Source organism: Patella vulgata, chromosome 5 (genome assembly GCF_932274485.2).
Source record: "Patella vulgata chromosome 5, xgPatVulg1.2, whole genome shotgun sequence".
Classification (NCBI taxonomy): Eukaryota; Metazoa; Mollusca; class Gastropoda; family Patellidae; genus Patella; species Patella vulgata.
The window spans coordinates 17,406,958-17,433,620 of NC_065883.2; the positions used below are offsets into that span (position 1 = coordinate 17,406,958).

General features: G+C 35.8%; 1 protein-coding gene across 1 annotated transcript; it reads left to right on the forward strand.

Annotated features, from left to right (window-relative positions):
• Positions 1-9,962: 9,962 nt before the first annotated feature.
• On the forward strand, positions 9,963-25,536 carry LOC126820989 (ras-related protein Rab-1A). Its single transcript, XM_050549233.2, has 7 exons — positions 9,963-10,124; positions 11,984-12,056; positions 12,738-12,785; positions 13,146-13,193; positions 20,645-20,740; positions 22,629-22,760; positions 23,462-25,536. Exons 1-7 carry the CDS (start codon positions 10,111-10,113, stop codon positions 23,657-23,659), a joined length of 609 nt encoding a protein of 202 aa, XP_050405190.1. The 5' UTR covers positions 9,963-10,110; the 3' UTR covers positions 23,660-25,536.
• The last annotated feature ends 1,127 nt before the right edge of the window (positions 25,537-26,663 follow it).

Genomic DNA, 26,663 nt, shown 5'->3' on the forward strand with positions numbered 1-26,663 from the left:
TCTGTAAACCCTTATCATTTCACCCTTTTTCATTTGTGATATGTTTCTCGATTAGTTCCCTTTACTTTAGTTTGGAAAATTTTGTAGAGACCACTTGTAGACTCCCTAAAGATCAATTTTCAGTAAGATATATTAGAATAAGAACATATGTACCGTAGCTTACTAGACTGTAGTCATAATCTCTTGCAGCAACGTTAAGGAGAAATTTCCAAATTCAGACTGTTTGTTAGAAGACAAGACAGAGGGTCTTAAAATTTCTGATATGATATACAGAGATGCAATGAAAACAAACCATAGATGATTTGAGAGGTACAATGAATTTAATCTTGTAGTCTTGTAATATCAGATCACATTGATAGTTTGCAAGAATGATGTTTTCATGATTGCATAAATGTACCACAGATGGAGCATACAAAAAAATGAATTTAACTGAATGGGAAAGTTGAAATTTGCATTCCTATGGTGCAGACATGGGGTATAAAATGTGGCTTTCAAAAATCTAGGCTACACATGTAAGTATACTCATACAGTTCTGTTGAAGATGCAATGATATGCCAAGGTTGATACGTGGACACCTAGAGTGCATCGTTGTGTTAATTCAAAAGAGTGGAGAAGGATCACACATGCATCCATTCAGAAGGTTATTTCCCCTATGTGGGGATGTTTTATGGCATATATTGATTTGCAGTAAATGCCCAGCCTTCAATTATAACAAAACTTACATTTTAGCTGCTTGATATCTCTCCAGGATTTTCAGTGAAATCAGTGATGCGTTTTCATTGTGTTTCTGTATGTTTTGATTAATTTCATCAATCAGAGAACATTGCTTTTGATGTCATTTTATAACAGTATAAAATTGTACACAGGTCCTTATTTACTTTTGAAAATTTTATTTAAGTGATATTATCTTTATTATTGATTATTTAATAAAAGTTGATAGCATACATTGTTAAATTCATATTCCCTGCCATTGAAATTATATGTGATGTAGCAGAAAAAGTATTTATATCCAACTAATAATTGGGTATTGATTAAATCAAATTGCTTCAATGGAATTTAGTAATTGAACTGGAAATCCACAATAACTGTATTCCATAGAATTGTGTCCTGTATATGATTAATAGAACTCAATGAGGTATTGCCATTTCCAAATGTAATTCATTTTTATAGGCCCACGTTTAAATGTGGTCATATATTGTTATCACCCTGGCTGTCTGTACCTTATCCATAAACTTATTTTCAACAATTTTCTATAATTACTGCCGGATTATGACCCTTGTATATACTGTTTTGAAAGTAATCTTTGATTCAACAATGGAAAATCTAACAATTCACCATCTTAACCATTTTGCATGAGTGATTTTCTGAATGCCTTGTGTTAAAGATCCCAGTAAGATGTGTATTGCATGCTATTAAATTTGTTCAAACCAGATGGAATCCCACATAAACAAGGCATAAACTTTTCATCAGGGCAGATTAAGGGATTGGCCGTCTGAGGCTGCTTTTTCCATTGGGCCCTAGCGACAGATGAGATTTAGAACACTTTTCTGTTGGTTTAGATACAAACCGGAAACGATGATTTCAATGCCCAAATCTGACGAAAAACAATCCTATCTTCAAGTTACCGTTTTCAATCCTGACGTTGGCCGAGAAAGTTACTCAGGATTTTCCGGTGTGGTTTCCCATTGTCAATGGTACATGACAGAGGCCTGACGAGGAACAGGGTCGAGTCATTCGGGTGGGATGAAGACGAAAAAAAACCGGTGTGAACGTAAAATAATTCTTGGCAGATGAAAATCGAAAAAATGGTAAAATTTCCCACATACCAACTGAATGGAGTAGGCCTATACACATCTTCATTATCCTGGTTAGTCCAAAAAAATTGGACTTTCATTTATATTCGCCATGGTGAAAAACAAGGGTGACCTATTGATTGTACATAAAGAATCTGCCATTTTTGACATGGCACAGATGTATACAGAGGTGAAATACATGATAAATGGGACAATTATTCATAATACCACAAAGTTTCTTTGTCAAGGTTTCACTTTACTCAGCACGGTTACCAAGCAATAGGTATTTTTGTGCACAATAGGTATTTTTGTGCACAAAAATAGTATTTTCCATACAGATGTAGGATTCTAATTGAACAGAGCTTCTGTAATTGTTAATCACCAACTCCCTGGAAACAAAATTGACTAAAGAAAAATGAACTTCACCAACCGGAGGACTCCTCAAGTGAAAATGGTGGGGGGGGGGGGGGGGGTGAGGGGGAACGTTAATTGTATCAGAGGTTCCGTGTCAAGTTTTCTCCCTGGCTTTGGCCTTTTCTTTCTGTTTTCTTTATGGACATTATCCAAAAAAATTTGGGTTGGACTTAGAGGCTGCCGTCTGAGACGCCTCCGGTATAAACCGCTTCTGCTTTCCATTAATTTAATCAGCATGCAGAATAGGATTTATATTATAAATACATCACTAATGTGAAGTAAGGGTATAAGAGGCTGGGTCGCAACGCATATAAAATGTAACATGAATGTATATAAACTGATTTACATTCAATAGTTTTCGTTTTTACTCTAATTTCAAATCAGTTATGTTCGGCTAAATACGCTAGAAGTTTCAATCGAATGGCAATCTCTAGCGTCTGGTTATTCCAGTCAACAAAGTATTTATTGCGTCATTCAATAAACCTCGGAGGATTTCGGTACCCTGCATCTAGATGTAGGGTACTGGACACTCGGCAAACCTCAACAGATTCCAGTACCCTACATCTAATCTCGGCTGTATGACCAAGTCCGCCATTAGAACTACTTTCAAGTTCCCGGATTACAATGGCGTTGTCCATGACGACTAATGACGTCATTGATGACGACATATTTGAAGAATGTTTTATCATACAAAATTTTCAAAGTTTGAAGCTGTTTTTCTTTCAAGTTTATCCGATTTTCTTTAGACAAGGACAATTTTGCACTGAAAATTCTACACACTCTTCGAACGACACAATTTTGAGAACTTCTTTCTAAACACGGGCAAGTTTCCCTTAGTAAACCCGTGCTGCATCGCAAATGTATAGACGTAGGTGCATATCACTTACTGTCATACAGCCGAGGCTAGATGTAGGGTTCCGGAATCTTCCGAGGTTTGCCGAGTGGGGTACTGGAGTCTGCTGAGGTTTGCCGAATGTTATTGCGCATGCTTTCCAGATCAGAATGGCGTCACCGTTTGACATATCTCTAGCCTCGTTCTTCGAGTCCCTTGTTACAATAGGCCTGAAACGCATTATGGTACACGATTCGTGTCTAATTGACCAATCAAAACGCAAGATTCGCCCTTAAGCGTGTTACAATACATTTCAGACAATTTATTTTGCCAACAAGATGAAATAATATTTTTTGTTTTCACTTTATCCGTCTGACCGAAAAGTCAGACTGTCCGAAAGTTAGGTGGGGTGGGGGGGGCTGCCCTCCTGGTTCGTAGGGAAGAGTTAAAGGCTTTGCATGCTTGGTTGTTATTTGTGCTGTCTAATACATATGGTTTAAGGGTCTATATAGCGAGACATTACGTAGTATTTTTTACCATCTTATATGCATAATATGCGATTGGCACAGTGCCCGTACGAACATTAATTGAAATAATGGAATGCCAACATGAAAGGATGACGTCACATCTGTAGTTTGAAACATATTATCGAATTAACCCGATTATTAGTAATATGTAAATCCATAGTAAGTGTTTTAGAATTTCAGATTTATGCGTATAGGAATTCCAATATATTCTTCATATATATAGTCACAGGTTAGGAGTTAAAAAGAAGGGTATATACTCTTTATCTTTTCATTCTTCGATATATTTTTATCATTGGCGTGCACGTAAAAGATCCCTTGACAGTTGGAATTCGATATAAGCGTAGGCCATAGTGCCGCTGTCCGGGCAAAATTTCCCTCATAGCACACTGTATGGCGTATGCCCGTCTTCATTAGCCCAGTTCGGAGCAGAACAGTAGGACGTTAAACCCCATTTCATTTCATTTCATTTCATATATTTTTATCGGTGCATTGGAATGCTGTTGGGTTTATTCGTTGAAATACAGGAGAGCTCGTTTACATTAAAGATAATCGTTTTGTCATGAAGCACACATTTTAAGACAATGGGTTTGCAAGATTGGTATTTGGAGATTTATATTTAGTGATTTGTTGTTCGAGATTTGTTTTTCGTTGTATCTTTCTGGCTAAATGTAAATGTAATTGTTTGATTTTCTAAAAGAAATTTTATCATTATGTTAAAACATAATTTATTAAAACAAAGATACAATTTTCAAATTTGATATGACAAATGTCTGATTTATAAAACAATATTGATTTATTTTAAGATATAAATATTGATTTTAAGATATACATATTGATTTTAAGATATAAATATTGATTTTAGTACACAAATGTCGAACTACGACAACAAATGAAGGACTAAGAATTAAGGACTATGAATTTAGAACTAAAGAAGCTGAAAAATGAACTGTTTGGTCTTCCATAAACGGGTCATCTCTTTAGTAGAAATCTTTTAGAAATCGGACCACAATCTAACATTATATCAAAGATGCCATAAACTCTGGTAAACCTGGTGTCTGTTCTTGATGATCTGCCTCTGTCACGTTGTTTGTTCGATCCTTACTCCTCAATATTTCCTCAGAAAGGAGAACAGAAGTCCTAGAAAAACTGAATCCGTGTTTTGTTCTAGACTTTTAGTCAGGATTAAAATGTTTATTTGGTGGAATTACCGTCGTTAGACACGATCATATACCAAAAATTTTACTTTGGATATTAAAATTAAGATTTTGTTTCCCGTGATGTCCAACCCTTCAACCTTTTCTAAAATCAAATCCAATTATGTCTGAACGGGAATTGATTACCAACACCATGGACCACGGTTCGTGTCATCACCCATGGTGCATATTATACCAGTGGTTCCCACCCCTTTGTTGGTTGCAACCAATGAAACCCTTTTCAGAAACCAGCATTTGATCGCGACCACTCGAAGAACAAGGTCACCTTTTACTATGAAATATCATCATTATATATATTTATTATTGTTTTACTTATTTGATAACTTAAATTGTTTACAATTTTACACATTGATAAAAATTGAGGAAAGACGATTAGCAATGTGGCAAGAGGTGTATAGATAAGAGATGTATATGTTTTTCATGAAATCATAACATTTTTTCAAAAGTGTCAGTGTAGTCCGCCACGACCGCACGAAAAGCACTTGGCGATCCCAGCTGGGGTCGCGACCCAGAGGTTGGGAACCAAGGGCATATACATTTCAGATAGTATACATTAACAACCGTGATATTGCCAATTCTTTGGATAAGTCAAACATATCGCAGACAGATTCCAGAAACCGTGGGTATTCATTGATCTGTCGAATTGCTTGATCTTCCGTTCCATCCATCTATTAACGAAACCAAATACATGTAAAATGAAATGGGATTTATAACTTTTAACGCCCTCTGTCACATAGCGAAATTTTAAGAGTTTCAGTATAACCAATAGCAAATGTTTGGAAGATCTGGTTTATCAACTACAACCAAACAACGAATTTTATGCTCACAATAAATGATGGTGGTGTTTCGCGTACAGAAAGCTATTTTGGCAATATAAGCTACAGCCAATGCAAATCACTCTGACATAAACTCTGCTGCTAAAACAATCACATTTTTTCTTTAAAATAATCATAGATATCTGTTATTCTTATATATTGAATTTCTGAAACACCTAATTACATTTAATCCTACCCGAAACGAACTCAATTAATGCTCTCGTATTAATCAAAGCGGGGAAGCTATTATCGAAACACAAAAGAATGTTCTGAAATATTTGGGTCGATTAAACAATAGACATCGGTAGTATACATAAAATGAAATGAAATGGGGTTTAACGTCTTACTGTTCTGCTCCTATGCTGGGCTAATGAAGACGGGCATACGCCATACAGTGTGCTATGAGGGAAATTTTGCCCGGGCAGCGACACAATCGCCTACTCTTATATCGAATTCCAACTGCCAAGGGATCTTTTACGTGCATTCTAATGTATACACGGGACCTCGTTTTTCGTCTCAACCGAAGGACTAGACAGCTTTCCTTGTCAGGCCCTCCGTCCTGCATCACTAACAAGGGGGAACCACGCCGGAAAATTTGGATGAACTTTCTCGGCCAATGCAGAGATCGAACACCCGACCTCCAGGCTAGCGAGCCAGCGTCTTACCCACTTAGCCACGTGATCCCCCTCGGTAGTATACATGATATTGCCTAATATGACCCCGTCTTCATTAGCCCGTCTGGTGCAGAAATGTAGGACGTTAAACAACTGTTTCATTTCATTTCCGTCATATCACATTTGACGAATGATTTGCTCAACTGTGTCATATAATAAGAGCTATTTTGAGTATTTTGATACAAAGTAAATCTCACATTAAAACAAATCAATTCATGTCGTTTATTACTATATACCATCTTCTTCCATATCCGTATGGTATCCTGCATCAATCGTGTCGCGGCAAATCGTTTGAATTTATTTGAGTTGGGACTATGAACTTGTCAAAGATATGAATCCAGTCGATGACAACTGACAGCAGGGCGTCGGATATAAAGTAGGAGTAGAATTTCCCATAAAATGACCTCTAAGCTGTCATGGAGGAGAAGGTCAGTGTTATAAGGTCCACTCCACAATAGCCATTTAAACATACATTATGCAAGAGCTAGATCTTCCTATTGCAGGTCTTTCTTTAGGCCCGAAATGTTATCTAAATTATTAATTAGACATAATTTAACTTATCTCGACCATAATCAACTCTCTCGATGCCATTGCTAGCCTGTGATATTTAGCTGATACATTTTTTGAAAAAAGAAAATTAAACGTAAAAATGGATAATCAAGACTTAGTTTTTTCATCGTACCGGTTTCAGTAATGATGATCGAGGCTAGCCTAATATTCAAAGCTAATATCTCGATTCAGAGTGAAGTAATTTGACTGAAATGAAAGCTACTTTAGCGGATACATTTTTTGAAAAAAAAAAATTAAACGTAAAAATGGATAATCAAGACTGAGTTTTTTCATCGTACCGGTTTCAGTAATGATGATCGAGGCTAGCCTAAAATTCAAAGCTAACATCTCGGTTCAGAGTAAAGTAATTTGACCGAAATGAAAGCTACTTTAACACCCCACCCCCACCCCACCTTCCGCCAAAATCCGAAGGCTAAAGCTTTGAAAATAAAAATGCCCGAATCCAGAATAGTTTTATAGAGGATCTGTCTAGACCGTTGAAAAATATCCATTAAACTGGGGGCTCTACCGCTCGTCTAAGTATGGTGGCTGATTGGTATCACATTTTAACCCGACACTACGACAACCCGACATCACGACATTTTAACCCGACAATACGACATTTTCACCCGACACCACGGTACGACATAAAAAAATGTCGTATTGTCGCGTAAAAATGTCGTATTGTTGGGTTAAAATATCGTGATGTCGGGTTGTCGTAATGTCGCGTAAAAATGTCGTATTGTTGGGTTAAAATGTCGTAATGTCGCGTAAAAATGTCGTATTGTCGGGTTAAAATGTCGTGGTGTCGGGTTGTCGTGGTGTCGGGTTATCCGCCATATTCCTCTCAATGCTTTGATTATGTTCCCAGGGATTATGCAGCGCGGTTTCTCCATATGTCGGTAGTGCAGGACAAAGAGCTTGGCAAAGAGCAGTGTCTAGTATTGTAGATAGGACAAAAAAAACAACCTCCTGTGTACACATTGGCGTGCACATAAAAGAATACTTCACTGTCGAAATTCGACGAAGAAATGCCACGGTTCATTACAAATTTCCGTCATATCACTCTGCATAGCGTATGCCTATCTTCAATAGTCAGATTGGATCGGAAAAGTAGGAAATGAAATGAAATGAATTGAGGTGAGCTACAGTGGCTAAGTGAGTAAGGCGCTGACTCGCTAGCCTGGACGTGAGGGGGGGGGGGGTTCTTCATCGAACTTTAACTGTGAAGGATTCTTTTATGTGCACGCCAATGTGTACACAGCAGCTTGAATTTGTCCCATCTACACAACTATACATTGTACTTTTCCAGACCCTTTGTCCTGCACTACCGACGGGGAGAAACCACGCTGCAAAATCCCGGGGAACTTTCTGGACCAAAACCAGGATCAGTGTATATAATCATAGTATTGAGAAGAATATGGCCGATAACCTGACACCACGACAACCCGACTTCACGACAACACGACATTTTAACCCAACAATACGGCATTTTTACGCGACATTATGACATTTTTGATGTCGTACCGTGGTGTCGGGTGAAAATGTCGTATTGCCGGGTTAAAATGGCGTGATGTCGGGTTGTCGTGATATCGGGTTGTCGCCTTATGAAGGGCGACATCACGACATGATACTAATCAGCCACAATATCTAAGAGTTATTTCCAATAATTATCTAGATCCCGTAATTGCGGGGGGGTGGGGCAAAATACGATGTAAGACACTGTAAAGCAATTTTCAGGTGTCAGTGTGGACAAAAATCTCCGCAAGATATGTGTATGTTGGGCGCATTCTCATCCCCCCGCCACTCGGCAAAACTCAGCAGATTCCAGTATCCTACATCTAGCCTCAGCTGTATGACGAAGTCCGCCATTGAAACTACTTTCAAGTTCCCGGATTACAAACGGCGTTGCCCATGACGACGCCTTTGGAGAATGTTTTGATCCCTTTTTTTTAAAGCGGCAAGTTTTCCTAATAAGTAAACCGGTGCCGCATCGCAATTGTATAGACGTAGGTACATATCACTTACCGTCATTACAGCCGAGGCTAGATGTAGAGTAACGTAATCTCCCGAGGTTTGACGAGTGATCACCCCGCTGGTGCGCGGATTGTCAACTTTGCGCTGATTACTCCTCGATGTGTTTAAGGATCAAAGTAGGATGTTAGACGCCCCGTGTAGGATCAAAGTAGGATGTTAGACGCCCCGTGTAGGATCTGTCCTCTATCAACTTTGTCTGTAATGATTTTTCATATAAATTTCAATATCTCTGCACAATTATAGCGTGTTGTTTTTAGATAATTTTTACACATATCTCGCATGCCAATATGTGCTACTGGCAAATAAAAACGGTTCATATTCCTTTATGTGGGGCCTAGTACGGCACCCTAAAATGCGTGCGCACATTAATGTCATTTCATTTTTGTAATAAAACGTTTAAGTGCATTGACACAGCTTTGCGGGGACAGATCACACAAGTATGTGATCAAAAGCACGGCACGAATTAAATAGCGTACGTTTGAGCACAGCCATAAATAAATAATTGAAAGCGTTGCATAATCGACCATATTATTATGACCAAAAAGTATGGGAATAACCTGAATTAAGGTTAGGTATAATAGGTTGGCTAACCCACTCACGGTTTTTCATAGATTACTTTTTCTTTTGATCCGCACGAAAGATGTTATAAACAAAAAAAAACAAAAAAACAAACAAAAATTGCGCATCGGGTTAATATGCCTCGGATCAGTGATGGAAACAATAGGGAAAACCCGGAGAAAACCCAGGCGGCTTTTCATAAATGACGTTTTGATCCGGACCGCAGCACAGATATTTTCAAAAACAACAAAATTACGAGGAACTGTCATGAATAGTGGTGCTAACTTCGCATTACATAACAATGGAATCATATACGATCTATGACGGAATTATATCAAGACTGATCAGGAATACATTATCATTTTATTTAACCAAAACACTGATATTTATAGCTAGTATTCATTCCGGCTATTAACTGTGTCTTACTCATTCTCATTCGAATAAAACATGAAAACGTTTCATATAAATCGTCAACCGGAAACGGAAAACACATGATGCCACGTTGGGACATGACGTCATTTTCATAGCAATTGATATACCCCCCTCTCAAGGCAATTGTAAATCGGAAGAAGGAAGCCATCTTTATTCGCAGGCGTATATGTCTGCTTACGTCGATACTGTTTCAAGAACTAACATCAATTATTGAAGCCAAATATATTTATTTTTCTTAATCCTGTGTTCTTAATAATTAATTAAAATGAATCCAGAATAGTAAGTATACAACACGAGACGTAATTATTAACATAACGGTGAAAATATTGATGAATACGAGTTGTAAACGAATGTTTATGAATGATGTCAGCACCTGTCCTGTGCCGTGGCTGTATGGCTGACACAACATAAGAAGCAATACGCCCAGTAATATCTAATGCGTTGTTCAAAAATATTTTACCGTTTACGAGAGCGACTTATTATATTGTAAATAACGGTATACTGTTACGTATTATCATTATTTTGTGTAGAGAAGTATCATAAAAATCTTGGAATAATTAATAATAATATAAAATGAATTATGAATCTACAAATCTGAAATCGACTGAGTAGCCTAGTGAGTTACAGTAAAGAATAGACTAGTCAACTCAAAGTCTATTATTTATAGACTTAAAGGTACATGGGGGTCACATTCTCGAATGGGCAATGGGACTGTTAAGTCAATAATTATCTTTGTTTTATTTTATGGTGTACAGCATATTCCAAATAAACTTGCTTACCTTTTTTTTGTAATCAAGTCAATGACCTACTTGCAATTAGTAAGCCTATTTCTGGGGATAGAACAATAGATCCTATATAATTATGAAAATAATTCTATGCAGGTTTATCTTCAGCATTGTGTCCGTTGCACCCATAAAGACTATATAATTCGTACAGTCCCAACATGTTCTCTCTTCTTCCAATGATTTTTCACAAAAATAACATCTACAACTCATAATAGAATTGATGTTGTCTTCAATGACAGCGTCTGCGAGGGTTGTTCATAGAGGCCGCCATATTGCATTATTTTGTGCGTCGGTCGGGTCTATTTCAGATATACGCAGTCAATTCTGTTGATGTTTTTAGCATTTTGATTGACTAATAGTTAATGTGTTTCAGTTCTAAAACAAATATTTTAAACTTTAACGCAAATTTAGAAAATAGCCAAATTCTGGCTGGGATTACTGGGCAAAATGGCCATTCACTGTATACGTGCGAAAAAAAAGCTAGCCACCAATTAATTTTCGTACGTTAGTTACGTACGATAATTCCTCAGTCTCTGGCAAAACTGTTATATATAAATAGTTAAATATCTGTGCAAATATACATGGATGTAGTCTGTATAAGCTTACCGTAGATAAATTTATCAGAGAAACTTGTGTAGTATACAATGAGCAACTTTTCACTTTAAGTTTAAACTATAAATTAATAAAGAAAGAAGAGAAAAACTAATGCAGTTAATGGGTCTGGCAATGTAATTCAGCGAAAAAGAATGCAAAATTTCCATCAAGGTGTGATGGGCATACTGTACAATAACAAAACAGTCATTGCTTTTTAAGGCGAGCGATCACTCGAGCTCCTGCCACTCACCTGAATGTTGACCAAGGGGAGTTTTTTTTTCCCTCTCCTTAAAATCAAAAATCGCTCTCCTTTACAATGTCATTAGGGGTTTATTATCATTTATAAATCCAGGAATGAACTCCTGACATGGAGTTATTGATATTCAGAACCATTTCTCATACACACAACTAATCACCCTCCTTGATATCAGATCACTCTCCTTAATTTCTAAATTACTCTTCTTATCGAAACTGGGAGAGCTTTTTAAGGGGAGTGATTTTTTGAATTTGTTGATTGAGAGGAGCTTTTGCCAGCTCTCCTCTAAAATACAAACAACAACGACTGACAAAAGTTGCCTGTTTCGTTTTTTTTTCAAATGGCTAACTGTTGGTCACAATTTAAAGAGATATGACATAATATTCAAAAGCCAAGAATACTTCTCTTCTAAATAATAGTTCATCCAGATAAATGTCCTAGGTAGATTTGTTTATGACTTTATGGTTGTCTTAGTGATAATTGATTGTTTTGTTCTTTTACAGTGATTATCTCTTTAAACTCCTTCTCATTGGTGATTCTGGTGTAGGAAAATCTTGCCTTTTATTAAGGTTTGCTGTAAGTATAACATTTCTAATGTATCTAGACAATGGTTCAATTTTAACAAGTACAGATCCTCACTTTTATAAACAGGATGTTCATCGATTAGTCAAAACACAAACTTGTGTTGATAAGCTGTTATTCAATTATGAAATCTCTTATTTATTGGTACATTGTATTATTGGTTATTGAAAGGAAGGCAAAATGTGACTATTAGTCAGTTCGTCAAAATTAAAAAGATGAACATATATGTTATTATCATTTGGCAAATTGTATTTCTCTTTAAATTGTGTAATTCAAACAGACACTATTGAAAGTAACTTGTGTGTTTATTGAGGTTGAATAGGTATAGTTAGAACATGTCTAGGAGTATATAGCTTACTGTGTAACTTGCATGTGCACAGTCAACATAAAAGTCTGTCATTTTCTCAGTGAAAATAATACTTGTTTAATTTAGAATGAACACTCTAAAAGTGAGTTATTACTGAATAATTTTATGTTATGGGGTTGTATATATATGTAGTAAATATATAATTGAGGGCTAAGTAAATTTTGCTCAATATTTAGAATTATTGGGGAAATTATTGTTTACAGCTTATTGCGCTGCACTTAAAATATATTAATTATATTACATGTATTTTCTTCTCTTTTTTTTTTTAACAGAATTAAAGCCTACTTAATGCTTTATTTGTATTTCAGGATGACACATATACAGAAAGTTATATTAGTACAATTGGTGTTGACTTTGTAAGTATTGTCATACACTGAGACCTTAGAATATTTATAATGCAATATACTAAGATGCAATGAAAAAGCACCACTGATGCATACCTCTAGCAGCCAGGCCTCTCATTAGCTGCTTGTAGGTTGTGGGCTCTGGTACTAAAAATAATCATGCTCTCATGAATTAATGCAGTGGCACATTTTAAGTGTTTAGGTGTTTTCCACAGAACAGGTACATGTAGATAATAGTTAGACTTCACGAAGAAGCTTATTGATATAAAGTGATTCCCCCTCGACCTCCACACAGTTTCAAAATGCATTTCTTAATTTATATCATACACAAAAGCAAGTTGTGACTTACAAACATCTAATTTATTTTTTCAGAAAATCCGTACCATAGAATTGGATGGTAAAACAATCAAATTACAAATTGTAAGTATATAGTTCAGTGTTGTTGTAGGCACTAAGGTACAATGTGATCTATTCCCTTTTCTGTTGTCCTATTAGACAGCTAATATAGTTTATCTCGCTACACCAAGGGGGGGTTGGATGGCTGAATGGTTAGCGTGCGCGCCCTGTATCATAAATGCTGTCATTGAGTCGACTGGCGTGGTTTCGAATCCCGGTTGTACGTGGCAAGGAGTAGGGATTGCCTGTCCAACCTCGTGGGTTTTCTCCGGGGCCTCCGGTTTCCTCCCACTGCTAAAGACCCCTACGCGCAAGCGTATTATGTAAATGAAATTAAACCATATGTTAGTCCCAAAATGACCTAGTTTGTGTCGAGTGGACGTTAAACCCCATTTCTCTCTCTCTCTCCCTACACCAAGGTATATGTACATCCATGGTTAACACTCCGTCCCCTATTAATTATCTGGTGTTCATCTATGTATACATTACGATTAGACGTTCATAATTGCATATGGTTTCATTTTTTTTTATCAATGATTTCATTGAATGTTTAGATTGTACATAGTATGTACATTTCGTACCTTCTGCCTGTATCAGTATTGGGCTTGATAACGATAAGGGAACCATTGTTGAAATGTAGCTTTAATAGAAATACAGTAATTGTTATCCATTGAACTGTTGTGTTTATTTTAATATGAAACCCTTTGAACTGAGTTTTATTATTGTCCCCCGTCTTTCGAAGAAAGGGACTATTAAAATGGATTCGTCTGTCACACTTTTTGGGACACAATAACTCTTCTTCTAATTGAGCTAGAATGTTCAAACTTGGTGCAGGTTTTTATTAGGTCGATGTCGTGATGGAGTTCGAAGATGAACATTTTCTGCTTAGGGTAAGCAGAGATAAGCAATTTGATTGGTTGATGCCTTGGGACACAACAACTTGGTGTGTAGTTTCTTTACATCCATACCTTGACTAAGTTCGATAATGAAAATTTTCTGCTGAGGATAATAAGCAATTTGATTGGTCGAGACTGTGAAACACAATAACTCTTCTTCTAATTGAGGTAGAATGTTCAAACTTGGCGTAGTCGTTCATTAGATAAATGCCTTGATGGAGTTCAATGATGAACATTGTTGTGCTTTTGAGCGCGATAACTTTGGTTATAATTAAGTGAGAGCTATGAAACTCCCGAGTATAGATTCATTATATAGTTACCTTGACTAAGTTTGATGAGAATTTTCTGCTTAGACTAAGGAGCGACAAGCATTTTGATTGGTCAAGACTTTGGAACATAACAACTCTGCTTTTAGTTGAGGTAGAATGTTTAAACTGGATGTTGATGTTCATTAGGCGAACGTCTTGACTGAGTTCAATGATGAACATTTCCTGCTAAAACTAAGCTGAGCATGACTTTGATTCTGTCTGATAGAGTGATGAAACTTTGGGTAGTGTTGATAATCAGTTTGATTGCTCGCTACTTTTGAAAAAGATAAACATGAAATTAATTAATATGTGTCATCTATTTATTTGGGGATTTCGGCAAGGGACATCAGCCTCACTCAGGTTCACTTGTTCATCATTATTTAACTTAATTTAAGAATCCTAATGGAATAAAGTTGAAATGAATATTCATAAGAATATTATACTATCCTAAAAAAAAATGTTGAATAGGAATAATTTTTTTGCGGGGGGGAAATTTAACAGCAATATTGCAATTTTATTTGTTTAAAATGTCAATTGAATCACTTTGTTTAGTTGTGTAATCAAATAAATTTGATGATTCATCGAGAAAAAAACCAAAACAGTTGAGTGAGAATATAACAGATGATGTGCCATATAATTTGCATTGAATTCCCTGTAGGTTGCATTAATAGCTTCCATCACTGAAAGCATGATATATTGACTGTTTATTCTGAATAATTTCTTTGTTCTGAATCTGAAAGCACAGAGATTTTTCAGATAGTTGAAAATTCTGCACACAAGATTTTTCATACATTGGAAATAAACACTAACAAAAAAAACCCACCACAGGTCTCATTAAATGTTAAAGGGGAATTAGGTAAGATTAGATAAAGAGCTGAAAGTTCTCGCTATAGTTAAAATATGATAATAAAAAGAGAACATGCAAAAATTTCAGTCAAATGTCTTTGCTCTGAACTTATATATTAGTGATTCAATTTTAGGCTAACCTTGATCGTCATTACTACCGTTGTTACAATAAAAACAAAGTCATGATTATCCATTTTACGATATCTTGCGAATTATGATAATGTTGATAATATCTGAGTAACTGAACTTTCGGCCATTTCCGGTTTGCGGTTTCCAAGATACAGTTCCTCCCAAATTTTTGGGACCGAAATCGCCGCGACGTGGCGAAAAAAACCTCTTAGATTTCACGGTGAAATTTCGCTTGATTTCGCGGCGATTTTTCTCTAAGATTTGCTAGGAATTCACCGTGTTTCTCTAGGAATTCGCCGTGTTTCTCTAGGAATTCACTGTGTTTCGATAAGAATACATCGTGTTTTGCTGTGCTTCCCGCAAGGAATTCGCGAGCCTACCTTAAGCTAGGGTCGAAATAATATTGTCTATAATAAATTAAAGGAGTTGTAATATAGTAATGCTCCCGGGAAACGTGTACATGTATAATGTACAGGCAGGTTTGAATAACAAATGAGTAAGGTAATCTCGGGAAGACATTTATCGGCATTCTGTATCGGTTAGGATTTTTTCTCCAACGCACTTTATACATACATAACGCCGGCCAAAATGTATGCAAACTATGAACAACTTACAATTTTTTAAACATATCAATTCATCTTCGTTTAGGGGATCACGTGGCTAAGTGGGTAAGACGCTAGCTCGCTAGCCTGGAGGTCGGGTGTTCGATCCCTGCATTGGCCGAGAAAGTTCATCCAGATTTTCCGGCGTGGTTCTCCCTTGTCAGTGATGCAGGACGGAGGGGCTGACAAGGAAAGCTGCCTAGTCGTTCGGATGGGACGAAAACCCGAGGTCCCGTGTACACATTGGCATGCACGTAAAAGATCCCTTGACAGTTGGAATTCGATATAAGAGTAGGCCGTAGTGCCGCTGTCCGGGCAAAATTTCCCTCATAGCACACTGTATGGCGTATGCCCGTCTTCATTAGCCCAGGTTAGGAGCAGAACAGTAGGACGTTAAACCCCATTTCATTTCATTTCATTTCATCTTCGTTTATAACTTAGATGTAATCCGTCAATTTGGGGCTGCTATCAAATCCAAACTTTAAATTATATACGATGAGCTTTTACACATTACTTCATTACTCGCAGCTTCGGTTAATCTAAATCAATCATCCATACAGCACGTACAGTAAATCACTCCGCGGGTCGCTTAACGGTATGTTACGTGGTCAGAAACGCGCCAAAAGATTGGGACTACATGTATATTCTTACGCTGTTTTACTCGGCGAATAATATCCGCTGTGACAATATACATCTACTTTATGTCACCCAATTCATTTCGGTGGGAGCAGATATTGAATAAAGCCATTTCACACACACATACGTGTACATTACATGCGCCTCATATATTTATACAATATCCACGAGTGTGTTAATTCTCGTCTTCACCCCGTTATAATTTACTTATTTTGAGTACACTTTCTGAATGATTCCATTCTTTTGTACGTCCAACTTGTCGATTTCCTACTGCATATTTATGTACCCTGCAGTCCATGCGAAATGATATTTTTTTTTACTGGACATTTGGGCAGGTATTATTCCAACTATTGCTGGACCGAATGAGATTTTACTGGTCCAAAAAAGTTCATACCAAAAATATGCATAAAATAAGTAATAATGGCCTAAAACTCAAAAAACAACAAACAGTATTTTCATTCTATTGTTACTTAATATTATCTATCTATGATACACGTAAATCATTATTATTTTCTATCAACAATAGCTTGGACTTATAATTAAATTTTTATCGCGCCAATATTTACAATCGTTTTACTGTTCTATAAATAGACCGCGTAAAGAAAATATAATCCCTCAGATGACAATCGAGTCTACCAGAAGCCAATGTTATTAATACAATAAAAGGACTTTCGTTTTAGTCTGGATTAACCTAGCCTACTACTTACTAGACTAGCTCGATATACGGTACTACGTAGTCGAGATAAGATTTTGTTTACATTTTAAACAATAGTGAAATTAACACAATAAATTAAACGAGAATTCAACAGTCCGTGCACGAAGTGCCGTCAGTCAGTGCCAATACGGCGATGATTTAATATTTGTAAGTTGAGTGTCCGTTAATCCGTCCACAAGCAAACCCGTCCACGGTTAAGGTAATACCGGTACTTGACTTGTATATTATTTAATTGATTAGAATAGATCACTTTTACTCATTGGTTGTTTATATTGTTTTATTTACCTAATAATCAACTAGCTTGGCTCGCCATCCCGACAGCGATTAGTTCGAGTTCAAATTCTTTATTCCTTTAAGCCAAAGACTCATCAGGTATAACATATAGTACAAACAAATAAATAAATACAATATGTACAAAAACAATATAGTTCACCGATGTTTTTGTAATAAAGAACACTAGTATTGTTTGTTGATTAGCGTTATGATTTTAGACAAAATGGTAAGTTCACCAATGTTTTTGTAATAAAGTAGACCCGTATTGTTTGTTAATTGACTCTATCCCATGATTTAAAAAATTGGCGATGGTTAATATTGGCTCAAAAATAATTCCTTAAATTGCGCCGGAGCCCCTTTTAGATTAATTGAATTCGCATAAAAACAACAAAGAATGGCTACGTGCGATTTTATTCTTTGATCTTGATACACGGGACATTTCTGTTATTCAAACAAATCTGCACGAGAATGACAACATACAAGTTGACAGTTACCATTGGTTTGGGGTTCATGAAGAATAGGCTCTTCTATCGAGCCTACAGTTATTCTTTTCAAAAATAAAATGATTTCCTTGGATTTTTGTGTGGATTTGATAGCGGTTATACTTTACTAATATTCTCTCACATCGGGGACTTGTGTCGCGTTCATTTCATTTTTGCGGTAGGTACGAGCTTCTTATGTCTGATTTGAAAGCGCTTTCGACTCCCGTTGCAAGTTCTATTTGTCACTTTTGTGACTTTCGCAGTGTACCCCCTCCCACCCATATTATTTTAATACGTCATAATACATTATTATCATATACCGGTGACAGTCAAGATTTGCTAAATACTTTTCGCCAAGTAACACAGCGTAAGAATATATAGTCCCCGTGTCGAACCCAACATCTCATGTTTTCGCGCGTTTCTGACCACGTGACGTACGGTTAACCGCATTGGGGAGTGATTTACATGTATGGCACTGTGATTTATGAATGGTTGATTTAGATTAACTGAAGCTGCGAGTAATGAAGTTATGTGTAAAATCTCATCGAATATAATTTAAAGTTTGGATTTGATAGCAGCCAATAAGATGAAATGATACGTTTAAAAAATTGTAAGTTATTCATTGTTTGCATACACGTACATTGTGGCACCACGTTATACATGTACAGTGTGTTAGAAATACGAACGTAGCTGCCTCGCCAACGGTTAACATATCTTGTATTCAACTTAAATAAATTACATTTTTCGTCAACATGCTTACATCGGGATGATATCGGCACTCAAGCGATTCACCGTGTTTCACCGCGAAACCCCATAATTCACCGCGAAACACCCTATTTCGCGGTGATTTGGCTAGCTGCCGTATTGCTAGCTATTCCACCACGAAAGAGTGTTTTTCCGCGTTGTTCGGCGATTATAGTCCCAAACTCCAGCACTGTAGTGTATGGGGTTACCACACATTTTCATGTGGCATGGCTGTAGACCACAATTATCAACTGATTTCAATTAAACTCACAGATTACAATAATATTAATTACATCTGGAGTAGCCAAAATATCGTCCACTCCCTGTTAGCGGCTTCCGAGATAACATGTTACAACATATTTCATGTGGCTGACTGCAGACCGCAATTACCAACTCATTTCAATCTCTAGACAAAGTGTCGACTACTTCCGGTCGGCGGTTTTGGAGAATGGTTATTCCATTAATATGGGGTCCAATGTGTAACATAGATACTAAAATTTTAAGTAATCTCAATCACTGATAAAATTATACCAATAATATGAATAATGTATGCCATTTGAGGGACAGTTGGTGATTTCTTATTGTCAAGTTCCCAAGAAAAACGTTTTTCATACAGATTTCTTGTGTAAAGGGATACCAAATTAGACTTTTAATACTAAATTTCTGTGCATGTATAAGAAATACTAATGTGTTTATGATGTATTATTATTCAACTGAGGTGCCTTCATTAGAAATCTAAGCAGAAATAGTGTAATAAATAATAATAATAATAATCGTTTTCTATAGCGCTGAACATTCAGTCAGTCTGACTGCTCTGTGGCGCTTTACAATGTAGATATGATTATAAAAAACAAAACAAGCATACATGTATATACAAATAAACAAAAAAATACAAAGGAATAGTTACAATATACAAATGGAAAGTGAAGCATTTAAATTATTGTTTAAAAGTTTGGGTGAGGTGCCAACACCTCTAGCCAGCGAATGTCGATTACACAGATATTCCCAAATTCTTGATACAAACTGAATAGTCCCTGTAGATTTTTAATAAAATAACGATTTTAAAAAATTGTTGAAGTTTGTTTTACCGTAACAATCCATATGGACTACTTGTAAATCAGTATGAAACTTCAACATGGGAAGGTTTACTGTGATACTGAGTATTGCAGTTTCATATGTAAAGGGACACCAAATGTTGGTGACATGCCTACTAATAATTTAATCAAATCATGTTATGTAGTGTTTACTCCTTTAAAACGTGAACAATGAATAAACTTTCAAATATCAAAAAATGTAACACTTTTAACAATCAAAATGAGTAGCAGTCTTTGAGAATTGGTCTTTAGCTGTGGGAGAAAACCAGATAACCTGGTGAAAACAAACAGTGTTGGACAGTCACCCTACTCCATGTTATGTACATGAGAGGAATCTAAACCACACTATATGTACTTGACTCAATGACAGAACTTCTGAACTAACACGGACACACTAAACCATTCAGTCACCCAGTCCCCTGATAACTTTCATTGTTCAAGTAAATTTGGTGGGTAATTTTTGGCCGATGCTTTCACCCAGCTAAAGAGGTATTTTAATGTTCCCATTGTTTACTGTTAGTGTATTTATTGCAAAGCTGAAATTTGCGTAACTTTTTCAAAGCAATAAATAAATTTACGTTTCTGCTCTAAACCAAAATGTAGACATATATAGCTTGCCCATGCTTTAAGTACTGATAGCTGACCGAGGTCATGATTGGTAATTGAAATAAAGTATAAAATGTTTTAACTGTTTATGTAAATCTGACAGGTTACAGTATGTGATAATACATAATGAAATTGTTTTTTCAGTGGGATACAGCTGGTCAAGAGAGATTTCGTACAATCACATCTAGTTATTATAGAGGAGCTCATGGTATTATTGTTGTATATGATGTTACAGACCAGGTATGTGTAACTTCAATCATTGCATTTACCTAGACTATAAATACCAGAATTAACTTTTAAAATTTCAATTTGTGACCAGTCCAATTATTAACAAATTTGTTTAAATCACTAAACCTAATATTGACAGAACTGGGTACAATTGCGAACTAGTTGCAAGTTATTTTTGAGCAACTGGAGCAATAGGCAGCAACCCGTTGATCTAAGCTCCCGTATAACTAACTGGAACTGATTTTTTTTTGCCAGTTACTCATGTTCTACTTTTAGGGGATACAGTTGTGCGCAGTTTCTTTGATCTATAGTCTTATCACTGATTAAACACAAATTGGCATGTAATAAAAATCATTTGTAACATGGATGGGAAATCTTCCTTTGTTCTTTTTGTTGAATAAGTAGATGGTTTTCCCTCTAGTAGATTTGGTGGAGCTTAACCGTGCAATAACTAGACATGTTCAATGTTATTGCACTCTTTTGCTGATATACACTAGTTTTAGTAGAAATATAGAGAAGTGGGGTGGGTTTTCTGTGCAATAACAACAAGCATGTTGAGCAGGTGTCAATGTTAAAAGTCATTTATAGCATGCTCCATTCGTTATTAGGTATAGGCCTCAATGTTTAAACCTGTTAACTCATGAAAGCTGTGCTATAAATATAACGTATATGATGTGACTGTGTCAAAATGGCGAGTAAAGAAACAAAGTCCAAGCTTTCTGAAGCCGCTAATTTGTAAATTTATGACATGTAATATGTAACAAGCAGGGGTCTCGATAACTTTTCGTACTTAATTTGCAGAACTGCTAATCAAGTTAAATAAATTCAGGCAAATTGATTAGCAATGTCCAGTTTTGATTAGCAGTGTGTGAATATCCATTGACAATTGACTACAATTTCGGAAAACTGTGAAGTAAAATCTATCTGTTGAATTTTGCAATATTATGCAAAGGTTTATTCAGTCCCACTATTTCAAAATTATTGTTAAAAATATTTTAATGTCTGCTCATTGCTGTGTATCTTCTCTCATGACACGTAGTAGGCCTATCAGAATAATTTTGATGACATTTCTGGGTTGATTCGTCTTTTGAACATTCAATATTCACAACCATGTCATTTGTTGACGTAACAGCCATTCACTCGTCAGTGCTGATATCAATCAAATAATATTTTACGTGTCGATGCATCAGGATCTAACATCGATACTTGCGATGCATCGGTCCTACATCGGAAAAATTGACAGACATTAGCCTACAACTACGAAGATTGCTGTTGTCGATCGAAAATTCCCTGCTGCAAATATCCGTTATAAATTCGTCATTTATTATCCGCATTAATACTGGTGCCTATCTTTGTTATATATTCCATAATATCTATCCCATTTTGTGAAGAAAATCAATGGATTATTTTTATTTTATCAAAAAAAAGAGCCTGTCATTAAAAAACCCCAAAACAATCAGGGGGATGTAACTCTGCACATATAGGGGGTGCTAAAACTTTGCTTTTACCAGTAATAGATATTAGATTCTAGATGATCGTGACTAAACTGGCGAAAAATGTCGAAAAATCGTTATAAAAACTGTCCACAACTCTTTACAGTTAAAAAGGGGACATAAAATTGTCCATGTGAGAAATAAAAGAAGCAATATTTATGATTAGCATTTGTGCGAATCAAGTTAGCTATTTTGTGGCAAATTGATTAGCAACGGGCAAGAATTGATTCGCAAAGTGCGATTCGAACCCGGTTATTGAGACCCCTGGTAACAAGGGCTATGACATGATTGATAGAAAACTTGGGCCCATTTCCATCAGTTGCTGATGATGTGCGGGATAGAAATACTGATTGCAACAATATAATGCAAGTTTGAGTTTAACATAAATTCCATCCTTCTGTTTTCAGGAGTCTTTCAATAATGTAAAACAGTGGCTTCAAGAGATAGATAGGTATGCTAGTGAAAATGTAAACAAACTTCTTGTGGGTAATAAATGTGATTTGACAGCTAAAAAAGTTGTAGATTATACAACAGCAAAGGTAGGTTGAAAGATATTTAATAAATTAATCAGAATTTTATTTTCATTGTATTGATATTAATTATATATTAAAACCAGGATGGGGATCACGGTGGCTAAGTGGGTAAGATGCTGGCTCGCTAACCTGGAGGTTGGGTGTTCGATCCCTGCATTGACAGAGAAAGTTCATCCAGATTTTCTGGCGTGGTTCTCCCTTGTCAGTGTTGCAAGACGGAGGAACTGATAGGGACAGCTGTCTAGTCGTTCGGATGGTACGATAAACCGAGGTTCTATGTATATATTGGCATGCATGTAAAAGATCTCTTGACAGTTGGAATTCAATATAAGAGTAGGCCGTAGTGCCTCTGTCTGGGCAAAATTTCCCTCATAGCACACTGTACGGCGTATGCCCTTCATTATTAGCCCAGAGCAGAACAGTAGGACGTTAAACCACATTTCATTAAAACCAAGCTTCTGCTCTTTATGCATTTAACCTGTGTATAGAAATTTCAACAAACTCTGCATGTAAAAAAACTACCATTGTTGGTACACCCCCCCCCCCCCCCTCGATGTTACCAACATGCGGACATAATGGCATAACAAATATTATCTTAGCAATATTAATTAACTGGGGGTTAAATTTGAAGATTTGGGCTGTAGTGCTATCTGGTGTGCTTGTATGCCTTGACTTTCTATTTTTTTGTATTAATTTAATATTTATAGGAGTATGCAGACCAGTTAGGAATTCCTTTCCTAGAAACCAGTGCTAAGAATGCTACAAATGTAGAACAAGCATTTATGACGATGGCTGCCGAGATCAAGAACAGAATGGGCCCTGTGACTGCCGCTTCAGAACATAAACCAACAGTAAAAATTAATTCAAGCACTCCAGTTAAACAAAGTGGAGGAGGATGTTGTTAAAATTTATTTAACATAGTGAGAACATCAATACTAACAGTTTACACAGCCAACACTAAAAAAGAACTCATCCCGTTTATTTTGAAAAGTGGTTGCTGACTTCACATGGTTATTGATGTCGTTTAGCACATATTTTACAAAGACATGGGGGGAAAATATTTTAATAGCAGTCGAAAAATAAAGCCAAATTTATTTCTCAGATGGTGACAAAAATAATTTTGCTTTGTTTTTCCTTCTGATCGATTGTGTGTACAAAAAAGACCTAGCTCTGTATTACTGTGGGAAGTTTGTATATGATATTAAATTAAAAGATGTTCTTTTTGAGGATTTTTTTTTTAAACGGAAACAAGAATTTTAGTTCACATCCTCTATTCATCAATTTAAAAACTAAAGATATGTCATTGTTTGATTTAATATTATAAACATATAATAGGTGACCATATTTATATTATGACTTCTTTTTATAAGCATTGACTTTTATTTCCTGACATTCTCCTACACGACCCCCACAATCCACTGTACCCCAGTTCTCTTAAACCCCTTTTGGTTGAAATGCTCAAAAAGTATAACTTATTATATCATGAATATTTTAACATATTTTCTCAAAAGGGTGTGGTTTAAAAGAATTAGGGTTTAAGTTCTCCAAATTGAGAAAATGGAAATCGAGAAATTTGGTTGAAAAGAAACTTGTAGCACAATAGACAATTGAAATTGAAATATTTTAAAGTATAATATAAATCCATGCATCTCTTAGAATTACTTGAAGTAATTCTTTTTTTTGCCTCTTCTTTTTTTATATCATATTTGTATGTTGAAAGGTGTTGAGAAAATGATGACCACTACATGAAGTTGTTAAGGTTGGACTATGACAAAGATATCCATTGGTATATATTATTTACGTGCGTCTTTAAATAGTTTTGTTCTGATTGTTTTAGAGATATATTATTTAATTCAATTAACATATGTATCAGTTCAATATGTATTTAATTTAATACTTGTCATGCTAGAACTTTTAACTATACAAAAAAAAAACACAAGGCGCGAAAGATTTCACAGAGATGATATATTTTACTAGTAAAAAAAAAAGCATTCCGACAATTATTCATGAATGTATCTGGAATTTCAGTTGTTTTGTTTTGATTAGAAATCTTGTGTTTAATTAAGAATAACAATGAAATATTATTAACTGGTAACAGTTTTATTATTTGTATTGTGTTGCAGAGAAATAAAGATCACAATGGAAGTCTTATTGTTCAATATCATTTCAATGTTTGTCTGTATTTGTGTATAATTGTTCTTGTTTTATTAATATCAGCAAATACAAGGGAAATAACTCTCCACGCATTTGCTGCCTTTTCATATTGAACTCTTTACTCTCTATATTGAACATAATGTACATGTAATACAAGCTATAAATATATAATATATTCACATAAAGAGGAAGATTTTATTCTATGTTGATAGTGTGTAGTAACATGTGAGTTTTTTCATTGATGTATGTGATATAATAGGCTATTAAAGTTTCTTTTTTCATTATAATTTCCTATTTATGATTAAGTTAAGCTGCTGATGGGCCACAATGTATATTATTGTATTCTTAAGCTATTCAATTTTAATATAATGACTAATACTAGTAAATTTATGATCAGTTAACTATGATTTGTTAGGTTTCTATTCTCCTTTCTTTATTGTATGGTAGATCTATGGACTTTCTTCATTGGCTTGAACCATTTCTCTAGTATCATTATTAATTATTTAAAATGGTCCCATTAGCACAGCATATTCCCTTGTATTTATTCCAAACATGGCTTCTATTATGGGTTTGTATAATGAGATCAGTGATGTTACATCTACCAGAATAAATAATTGTACATATATCATGAAGCAGTTTATTTATCATTAATGAATTCATTTATACAGCCAACATTTTCTTTTTTTAGTTTAAAAAACTAATTACTTCGCCTGTCTTCTGCTTGTCACTGTATAACTTTACTACAGCACTTTCATGCTACTTGCATTTTACCGTGGTCTATACTTCTGGAATACAGGGATAAAGATTATTGTTTAAGGAAACTAGAATTCAACACACGGCTTAAGTGGTGTTAGAGCATGTCATTTTGTGTTTACTTCTGATGGGGATAGGCCACTGTAATCTGACTAAGAAGGGAGGGGAGAGCAGAATGGTCAACGAATGAGCATTTGATCATAAGATCTGTCGTTGAATCAATGTGAATTCCCTGCTTGTACATGACAAGGAGTAGGGTCGCCTGTCCCTCATGGATTTTCTCTGGGTCCTCACTCCTCCAGTTTCCTCCCACTGTTACAGACCCCTATGTGCAAGCGAATTATTGAAATAAAAGTGAACCATATGTTCATCTTAAAATGACTAAAGTATTGCATTGATGAGACATTAAACATTATAAACTGTCAACAAAAACTTGTAATCAAAAAAAAAAAGAGGCAAATTTTAATATTTAGATTGATTCATCCACTTCATGGATTTTAGAAAAGTGTAGTGCCTTCTCGGATTGTTCAAATATTGGTCCTACATGGTTGTTCTAGGGGCAAATTTAGACATTTTAACTTCTTTTTGAGAACCCTGACTAGATTCCAACTAAATGAATTTGCATGACCCCTGGAGTGGGTTTGTGGCAACCGTGGAAATACAATGGATATTAAAAAAAAAAAAGTAGCTAAACCCCCAAAACAGAAATTACGGCCAGTGCATTTGTAGCTAGGTCAACTTCACTCATATTTTGTCCTGTTGTATGACCTAGTTTCTTAAGGTCCTGGACCAGAGAAAAAAAGAAGTAGTGCCATTTGAATGGGATATATAAACAAATGGAAAATGCACATAACAGATCCCCTTTACTTGAGGGGGGGGTATATAGCTGAATGGTTAGTGCGTGCACGCTGAATAATAAGGTCTGTCATTGAGTCAACTGGCGTGGTTTCGATTCCCCGGTTGTACGTGTGTAATACTATAAGGTTTATTTTAGCTTTAAGA

Bases quoted from the DNA above. Each gene is read 5' to 3' on its own strand.
- LOC126820989 (XM_050549233.2), top strand. The intron at 12,786-13,145 runs GTAAGTATTGTC...TTATTTTTTCAG, and splicing joins GTACAATTGGTGTTGACTTT to AAAATCCGTACCATAGAATT. The intron at 22,761-23,461 runs GTAGGTTGAAAG...TAATATTTATAG, and splicing joins TAGATTATACAACAGCAAAG to GAGTATGCAGACCAGTTAGG.